At 42.4% G+C, this 10,627-nt stretch overlaps 1 protein-coding gene across 2 annotated transcripts in view; it reads left to right on the top strand.

The window, feature by feature from the left end:
* Positions 1-10,627, top strand: part of CWF19L2 (CWF19 like cell cycle control factor 2) — a 370,293-nt gene that overhangs the window by 311,506 nt on the left and 48,160 nt on the right. For both annotated transcript variants that reach the window (XM_063951573.1, XM_063951572.1), the window contains one exon: positions 4,747-4,902. In XM_063951573.1, the coding sequence (XP_063807643.1) occupies positions 4,747-4,902 (156 nt within the window). The remainder of the gene's footprint in view (positions 1-4,746; positions 4,903-10,627) is intronic.

Below are 10,627 nucleotides of genomic sequence, written 5' to 3'. Positions count from 1 at the left end.
CAGCAGTCATCTGGAGCAACATGCATGCAATTTGTAGGGTGCTTCTTCATTTTTTGGATTCTAATTATAACTTTAATTGAAAATTATTAAAACATGGTTACCACTATGTAAAGTTGTGTTCCATTGCTCCTGTCGCATACTCTAAGTTGGGACAGCCATGATTGGCTAAGAAGCATAGCCGTGAGACTGCAGCCTATCAGTGAGGGCCTCAGTCTGAGCTTGGAAAGGCATTCCACAGGCGATCGCACAATTCCTTTTGGGGTTTTTTGTGTGCGTGTTTTAAACGCTGAAAGTGATGTGGAGAACAAATACAATAAACCTCAACGCTGTCTTAAATTATCCAGATATCTAATTTCATTGTCTTGATGGTTCATATGACAGCAAATAAATATTCTGTAATCATTTAGTGAATTTATCGCAAGGGGCTGCAAATGATTGCAAACAAAATTAAATTCTATGTAGCTTGGGGATTTGTCATATTTAACAAATTGTTCTCTATGGTTTTATTAGTAAACTTTAATTATGTAGATTAGTCAAGATAATGATAGAGATCAGAATGATGTTTCATAGACCATGAAATGGATAATATACTGAAGGGGGAGCGGCAGCTTTCATTGACTTGCTCACGCTTCGGTCCTACAGAATCATCGCTGCAGTTGCGCCAAACATCCCCTCTTGGCACGCAATGTCCTGTGAGACTCTGCTAACAGGTATCTCTTTTAGCTGGAAATGCTTCTTAGTGGCATCAGGATGCGGCTAGGACTCACAAGGAGACTTCACTGATAAATTTGATTTGCAACACTTGTATTTTTGTTTGGGACTGGGTCTTTGAATTTGTATACGAAGTTCTATGAAGCAGCAGGGACTTTTTTTCCATACCAAGTTCAGTTATGACTCAGTCGCACATCAAATTAATCAGCGCAGTCTCCTGGTGCAACCTGGTTGCATCACATTGTGACGAAGAAGCAGTTTTGGCAAAAAATATGCCTGACGCTAGCAGAGTTGCACGGGATCTGTCTGATCACACATTACAGGCATCTCAAGCTGAGTTGTGTATTGAGGCTAGATGTATGACGACACATCTGTATGCCGCAGATCAAGTTTACAACCAACATCTTTGCACAAATCCTTTATATACAGATGTGTCATCATACATCTTGCCTCAATACTCTATTTGAAGGTAAGACCTAGATAAATTTATATAATGTGATACTATTAGAAATGTTAGGGACCCATGTGAAATAGTCACCTGGTCGCTGTGCATGGACCCACATATATGCGCAAATGCGTGCTAAGAACTTCACTTATACTCCATGTTAATTGTCAGGGTTGCTTAAATTATTTATACTATCAGTGTTCTTAGTGTTAGTAGTGTGCATCAGCTTTTCTCTTCCTCCAACATAGTATTAGAAGCCTCAGCATGATAGCATATCTTAATATTTTTAGTGAAAGGGTTTACAGTGCAGATCCCCCCTTTTTTCTCTTCATCTTGCCTCAATACGCCACGTATCAGAAGATGCCAGGCGCGAGTGAGCTGACCGTGCAACTTCATATCTTAGCTTGCAACTTTTCCCATTAAAATACTTCTTATTCGCATCGCTATAAGAATAGGACACACAAGCAGACCCTGCTGATTTAAATGATACGCGGCATGCCTATAGTCTGTGTGTGTCTGCAGCTGTAACTGCATATGAACTGCTATGCTACAGTGTTTTATAGGAAATCTGTGTAACGTAGTATTTCATATGCGGATACAGGCTCTGGCGCACACAGAATGTAGGCATGCCGCAAATCATATACGCAAATGAATCAGCAGAGTCTGCTTATGCATCCTATTCTCATAGCGGTACGAATAAGACGCATTTTAATAGGAAAAGTTGCATATACAGACACTCAACACTACCGAGTCACGCCACGGCATGAAGTGACTAAAAGGACTGTTTAACATGCAGGGAGGTTAGATGTAAGTGGACACATCTGTAATTATCAGGCTGCAATCTAAGGTATCATGTGGCAGCGGAACTACTGGTGGCGCAGCAAGTGCTCTGCCAAGGGTTCCCTGTGGACTCAGGGGCCTGCAGCCAGAGTTAAACTATGGGGAGGGGGATTTTGTTGAATTAAAGTCTTAAAAGTACTTTTCTTTTTCAGTATCATAACAAAAGTTATATATCACACCAATTTGGTGAGTCTAATCTGGCATGGTAGAGATTTTCATAAAAGTTTAGTGCAGGGGAAGTAGTCTTGTAAGTGGGTGTGTGAGATGGCTATAAGAGGCACAGGACAGAGGTACAGATGCATCCACATACACCTATCCTTAAATTACACAAAATGGCGCGTCACAGACTTCCTGTAGAAACTTAGCCACACCAAAACACTGATCCTAAGTACCTAGTACAGTAAACTATAAGCAAACTAAAACACACAATTGAGGAAGAAGTAGCACAATAGAGGAACAGGTAGCAACATTGATTTAAAAAAAATAGCAAGACTGAGAATAAAGTACACAATCCAGGATTAAAAGGCAGAAGACAGGTCCCATACAAGTCATCGGCACATGCATCGATAGGCTTAATCCGTGTACCAAGTACACTATATGCTAAGATGCAAAATTACAGGAACTTTACAATATGACGCAAAAAGCTTAGATCTATAAGGACAAATCTGTAGAGCTACCAGGAACGTGTGGGAGAGTGTTTACAGATGAGATTTAAGATGCATGAGGACGGGTGGAAAAGTAGATCTGGGTATTATTAGTGTAGAGGTGACAAGTTGAATTCGTTTTCCAAGAAAACTTTGAAATATTCACAATAATCATATAGATTTTTTTAAATTCTATGTTTCTTTTACAGTATATTCTATTAATTTACCATTTATTATAACATGCTTTAATTTGTACAATTATTTCATCAGGGAATTTATATGGTATATACTGTTTTATGCAAGCAAAGAATTGTGTTTTTTCTCTTTGTGCATATGGTTATATGAATATATTATGCTTTGTGTCTGCAGTTGTGTTTGAAATGTGTATGTGTACATCCAGATGTACCCACGCTCATTGTTGCTGCTGCCATACAGGCGTCCTAGTTGCACCATACAGATAACGCAGGTAGGCAAAGCAAAGCGTGATAAGGCGCAAGAAGATCCACAGCATGCAATACACATCTTCACCAATGGGTGGTGATTGTTCCACTAATGAAAACTGCAGTACAGTGCTGAATAGCAGCGGATGGATATGCACTACAGAATACTGTATAATGTAGTAAGCCCTGACAAGCATGCCAGTGCACAGTAAATACAATAGTTCTTTTTGAATACAGTAATACTGCAGAGCAGAGTAAGAAATCACCGGAATGGCATGCACTCAGTGACAACATGCCTTACAACTGAAAGCTCCCCTGGTGCGCTGTATAAAATGATCCCTACATTTTAGAAATGTGAACACAGAAAAAGATGTGCTGAGTGCCTCCAACGTACACAAAGAAAAGCACAGTTCTACACAGCTCTCTAAAAGAAAAAGAAATCATTACAAGCAGTGATAGAGTTGGGACACACAGCACTATACATTTTTGTTTACAATGAGCGACATCACTGTCACTGAAGATGTCAGTCATCTGTCTCTGTGACTTTCTTGGCATAGAGGTAACGCCGATGGTTACCATGCCCAAGAGCTTGGGTTCGATTGCCACAAAGGACACATTTGTATTGTACATCTGCCTAAAAATTTGCATCTACCCCCCCACCCCCACCCCCGCACCCCCCCTCCGTATCCCACCAGCACGCTGACCATTACCTGTATCAATACTTGAAACTATCTGGTAATAGAATTTCAGAGAATTGGTTACATGCGTTTGCAAAGACTGCTGAGCCGCATCAAAGCTTCTCCGATATCAGCAGTCCTAACACTACATAATAGCAGTACCCACATAGGGCCATGAGATTTGTCTACAGTAAGGCCTCATGTTGAAAGGCTTATTCAAAACCGCATCCAGACTGAGGGCCACACCTGTATTGTATATCTGTATAAAAACTAGCATACACAGTTTTTCCTAATTTTCCCAAAACAAGCTCTCTTGTGCTTCATATACAGACTCAGACATGCACACAGATATAGTCAAAATTAGAAAAAAAGCTGTAGATGCTACTTTTTACACAGATATACAATACATGTGTGGCTTTTTAAATGATGTGGTCTTCTCTTTATGAGACTGAGTTTACTGTACGTCTTCCCGGGCCTCCCCATTGCTTTAATAGGCAGCTTTCCCCACCCCCCCAGTCCATGAAATCCCAAGTCTCACGGAGGTGGGCTTGAGGGTGGGGGAGGCTGCTTATAAAAGCAATTGTTTGCACTACACGCCGCACGGAGGATATATAAGCGTTTCTACATCTGTACTGTACCTAATGTATAGATTATTTTTTTTTAGTTCAGAATAGTTTTCTGATTGTGTTCTGTTGGTTAGTGTTTTCCAGTGGAAATTTCATTCCAAAAATGTGATTTAATAATGGTGTCAATTATCCTATTGTTTTACACGTTAGAGTGCTTGATTGTGATCTGCCATGAATTCCATTATCTCTGGTCTGAGAAACTTCCTACAGTCAGTTTGTTGGGCTCCTGTACATTAATCCTGCTTGAATGATTCAAACAGGCAGAGCTACTGTCAGTGCCTCTCACCTATTGCTATCCTCTTTTGCACTGGAACGGTGACATTCACCATCCTAGATTATAACATTCTTGTTCACATCTTCTAGACGTTCCGCAGATCATTGGTGAAGATGTTTGAAGAGAAAGGGTTGGATTGTGTTTTTCTTGAAACGAATATGAGCATAAAGAAACGTTATCACCTGGTCTATGAATGTATCCCACTTCCAAAGGAAATTGGAGATATGGCACCGATTTATTTCAAGGTTAGTAATGCTTATGCGTTTTGAAGTTTGTTGAGCCATACTCTGTATAGTGTTTTAAAATGTTTTATGCCTTGTTTTATTTGACAGGTTTTTTTAAAAATTTGGTTTATTATGAGCTATTATACTAAATATATGTTGATTTCTCCTGCATAGAATCTCTTGCTGTGCCTCCCTAAGTGTTCATTATACGTTCTCTCTGACAATTACAACCCGTGTACAACACACACTGTGACTGATCCTGGAAACCACATTGGCCATACGCTCTCCCCTGCCTGCATTTAGCATAAACATTTCCTTTCACCTTGGAAACCAGTGATTAGGAAACATTCTGAAAACTAGTGCTACTTACATTCTGGTTGTCCCTAGCAACCAAGTTTAAACATTGAGAGGTATATTCAATAAGAGTCGGGTCCATTCCGACATGCAGTTGTCGGAATGGACCCGACAACCCCTATTCAAAGAGCGGCCAAATCCGACTGTCGGATTTGTCCGTTCCCTGTGTCTGGTCCTGCCGCTGCTGTCAGCGGCTGCCGGGTGCGCTGACAGCAGCGGCGGGGGGAGCAGTGTGCGGCGGCCGGCGGGGGGAGCAGTGTGCGGCGGCCGGCGGGGGAGCTTCCAGCGGCGGCCGGAGCTGGCAGCAGGAGTGATCTATGTGGCAGCGGAGGAGGCACTGCAGGTACTATCATCCCCGTAGCCCGCCGCACCGCTCCCCGTCTCCTCACCTCAATCCGACTTGTTTTCAAGTCGGATTGAGTTTGTCAGAAATGGGGCCAAAACCTGTCGAATTTGGCCCCGTTTCCGACAGCAGTAGGTGGATCGGCGGGTATTCTGCCGATCCACCTGCTTTCCGACAGCAATGTGCCCCTAATGAATAGGTCGGAACCCCTTCCGACGTATTCCAGTCGGAAACTGCCGTCTTTCTGACAAGACGGCAGTTTCCGACTCTTATTGAATATAGCCCTATATATCTGTTTCACCCTGACAACCATCATATATTCTTTCTAGCTCTAGCACCCAGAGTAGTGTCAAAGTCGAAAAATATTGCAGAACACACATCACATACAAACTGCACACACATGCCCACTGCGCGTGCACTTGTTCTGCCGTGCGTGCACATATCCGCAATTTGCGTATGGTCGCTCCCGCGGTCCTGCGCATCGGCGCGTGGTATGGGTATTTACGGCAGAGTTTGTGTACGCATGAGTAGAGAGAGCACCACTTTCCGTCAAACTCAGTGACAGGTGGGAGACGCCCACAATTAGGCAAACCACGCCCCAACCACGTCTCTAATTATGCAAATCACACCCTAACCACACCCCTAATCACTCCTCCGACACTTCCACTTTTCCTCCCCTTCTGATATTGTTTTATAGGAAATAAGCTTACAAAAGGAGTTATAAGCGTAGTTTAATCATTGAAAAGCCTCCTTTGTAAGGATATCCTTATGTCTATCTAGATGATGCAGCAATGTATATTATTTCCAGTTGATTTGTGTGTTGTTAACTCTTAGTTGCACCAGTAAATGTTATATCCAATTGATTTATAAAATAAGCATGCAAGCTATGAGCTTTGTGACAGATAGCTGACCTATTAATGGCAGGGCACACAGACGTATGTGTGCATTAAGAGTTCACTATATGTGTATTTTAAGCTGTGGTGTTTGTGACAGATTAGTAAAGTAATGACCGGTACACATAGACGTGTAAATTATTTTAATTAGGAGTTGACATTGAGAACTAGGTAGTCCTTATGTTTGTTTATATTTACAGCTATTTGAGCGACGCAAAAAGACAAGAAAGTTGCAGGGTAATTAAGTTCTGTTACTAGTGATATGATCATTTTGAAGGCTGGGGAATTTGCTAGTGACCGAAGGTTGAACTTTGATGGCAAGCAGACATGACCAGACTTGTCTGGTAATTAATTAAGGACTATCAAGAGTGCTATGAGAACACGAGTTTGTAATTGACTAGTTGTCGGATGTAAAATGGCATACACGCTATGGATAATGATATATTATCAATTAGCAGCGGTTAGTGGTTAAGAGATATAGAGAGAGAACCATTTTAATGGCGCTGCAGTAACACGACTGGTAATAAACATAATACTTAATTGCCGGTTTATAGATGCTAACCAGTATTGATAGAGCCTAATGGGTATAGAAAATAATACATATAACAAGTAGTACAAATCAGTAAAATCATTCTACGTCATATAGGAACTAAACTGTTTATATCATTTGACGAGCAAAATATTTTAAACATTAATGCCATTTCACAATTGAAATGCTGTGGCTACATTAACAATACTTGACAGACATACCTATTAAACCTAAATGTTGCTAAAATATAAAAGCAAGATAGCGCTAATCATGTGTGTGTGTGTGTATATATATATATATATATATATATATATATCCTAATATTATTTGTAAAAACAACTCTTGTTTATATTCAAAATGTTGGCAATGCTTTATGTAAGATAAAGCCGTATAAATTAGTTGTATAACATAATCAGGTGTAAAATTATGTGTTTATTAATAAATAAGCTGTTTTTTGAAACCCTCTTTGTATATGCCCCCTATAGCCAGGGCCGGTGCAAGGTTTTTTGGCACCCTAGGCAAAACTACAGCAGCTTGCCCCCCCCCCCCGCCTCTTCCCAGTCCGTCAGGTGAAAGTATAGAAGTAGCTTCTTATAAGTTCCACTCCCAGCTACTTGACCTTCAATTCCTCCTCTCTGTACAGTCCACACATATCCTGACATATTTTGTCTTTTTTCACTTTCACATACTCCTGACCCTTGGTCAACATCACTGGGTAAAATAGTCTCACCCCCACACTATTAAATATATTTAATGAATTTCTCACCCTCAATGACCTCAGTACTGACTTGCAGGTCCCAGCTCGGTCAGGCAGATTCAGAATCCGATTCCAGTCTCCCGAGTCCCACTCATCGTCGCCTTCTTGCGGGATGAGACGTCATTATGTCTCATCCACAGTGCCAGTAGCACACGGTCATCTACCAATCACTGGTCCCGCCAGAAGGGGAGAACAAGCAGCACTGCGGGTTTATAGACACAGCTGCGCGAGTCGGAGATTATTCCACTTCTCTCCCAGCCAGTGTTAGATTAAGGCTTGTAGGGGTCCAAGACAACCAAGTTGTGGGAGACCCCACTAATAACATTGATGTGAAACCACATTACCACCCCCCCCCCCCCCCCCCCGCATAATAGTTATACTCCTTTTTCACTAGCTCAAAAAACATGGGTAAATGCACGGGGGCGCGCATTTACCCGTGTTTTTTGCGAGTGGAAAAGGGTCAACCCGGATCAAGTGATTCGGGAATCCAACTCGGGTAGCTTACCGGGTTGAACACGAGTTCAACCCGGTAAGCTGTGCAGTGTAAACGGAAGCCGTGTCGATGCAACACATCTCCCGTTCACAGTCTATGGAAGGGCGGCGCTGGGAGCACAAGTGTCAGGCTCCCGACTGCGACCCGTGTTTTAGACGTGGAAAAGGGGTATTAGAGGTACATTGGGGCGGTGGGTGCCACAGACGCACGCCCCGCACACCGCCGGCCAGAGACAGAGCAGGGAGTCGCTGGGTGAGGGCACGGAATCCCCTTCATGCTTCTTCTTCACACAAGACTAACCATGGCAGTGTGAGGAGCTCATCGGCATCCAAAGAGGGGGGTAGAATGGGGAAACAACTAAATGTTGTGTTCTGATTTTACTTGCAGTGCTGGTAGCTGATTCGGGAGAAATTGTGTTAGGGCCCCAGGACGACTGTCCCTGTTGACCTTTTTATAATCTAGCCCTGGTCCCAGATAATAGATATATTGTGTTACATATATTGGGAGTGCTATCTATTTGGAATTTTATATATATATATATATATATATATATATATATATATACATATATATTTATTTATTAGCAGTTTCTTATATAGCGCAGCATTTTCCGTTGCGCTTTATATCCACACACATAAACCCAGAGCCTAATATTGAATTGTAGTTGGTAACAGAAAAAAAACCATTTAATACAGCCTGTCTTTTTCTTTGCTGTCGGCAAAGACAGGCAGTGATGATGACACATGCACAGGACAGAGAGAGCCTGCACATTCCTCTCTGTCTGTGCTGTAAACCTCAAGACTCACGCAGCCTGCGTGCAGGGGCAAACGCAGGATTTGCAGGAGGAGGTTTCCAGAGGGGGAGGAGCCAAGCACGGGGGTGGAGACTGAAGTGACTCAGTTTATGCTGGGTTTGTTAAACTATTGTAGATAGACAGACCTAGATAGATAGATAGATAGATAGATAGATAGATAGATCAAATATATTTTGTAATAGTCATAGACATAGAGCAATTTCAATTCTAAAATTGCAATCGAAAATCACGGGTCTTCATACCGAATGAATAAAGGACTACCAAGCCAGTTGCTCTTCATAACAGTGGCAACACCGAAACATTGAACTTGGAACTGGCTTGGAAGTCCTTTATTCATTCCGTATGAAGACCTGTGATCTACACTGCTTTACATGGGGCTCGATTAACCCGGGGTGGCACCAGGGCAAATATTTTTTATGCAGTTCCGGAGTGCCTACTATGGGCCAGATGTAATGACGTCTGAGTTGGCCAGAGGTGCGGGTTCCCAGCCAACAATGGATATTTTTTTAAAGTGGCAATCATTTACAAGGCACGGTTTTGCCTTAGAAATAAAAAAAAACCTCAAGAGTTTAGCCAGGAACCCGCACCCCCGGCCAACTCAGACTTCATTACATCCGGCCCTACATTAAATATATATGTATATACACACAATGCAATTTGACCAGCACTGGCACTGCACATAACATCATAATACCTGGGTGCCTTCCCATGAACCATCAGGGAGCTATGCAGTATATAGAGAAGATGGGCGGCAATACAGACAGCTACACAAGCTTTGCTATTGTTTCAGGTGCGTTTTATCCTAACGAAAGGTGCTAATAAAACGCACCTGAAACGTTGATAGCAAAGCTTGTGTAGCTGCCTGTATTTCTTACAAAACCGTGAAATGACGCCCGTTTCTCTATATATTCTATATATATATATATATATATATATATACATATACATACATATACACACACACACACACACACACACACACACAGATGGAGCCACGCTAGTCGTGGCTTCGTCTGTGACTAGGTGCGCCCACCTGGGTGTGCCTGGATGCTGTGAGCATCTCCGTCTGGATGGGCGCGCGTACCCGGACGGAGCCGCACGCCCAGACAGAGACGCTTACAATGGGAAGTGGCTCTGTGCAGTCCCGCTGTGACTAGGCGGACGGATCGCCTAGTCAAGCTGGGAGTGCACGCCTGCGATCTGGCAGGCAAAGATAAGGGAGGCTCCATCTGTATGTGTGTGTGTGTGTGCATATATATATATATATATATATATATATTATACATACATATGTGTGTATGTATGTATATATATATATATATATATATATATATATATAATTAATGATACTGTAGGAGGAAAAAGATATGCAGCGATAATATATGCACTTACAATTGAGGATCATGCAGTAGGCTGTGGAGCAGCAGCCAGAGGAGAGGCTGAGGCAATCGGAAGCAGCTGCCATAACACACATCTGCACCACAGCGCAGGTAAGTGCACGACCCGCGATTCGCGGGTGTTTGAAGGGGCGGGGCCAAACCCGGAGGGGCGGGGCTTAAACAG

This window comes from Pseudophryne corroboree, chromosome 2 (assembly GCF_028390025.1).
Source record: "Pseudophryne corroboree isolate aPseCor3 chromosome 2, aPseCor3.hap2, whole genome shotgun sequence".
NCBI lineage: Eukaryota > Metazoa > Chordata > Amphibia > Anura > Myobatrachidae > Pseudophryne > Pseudophryne corroboree.
The sequence above is the reverse complement of the archived record's forward strand: the minus strand, read 5'-3'. Positions and strand labels throughout refer to the sequence as shown.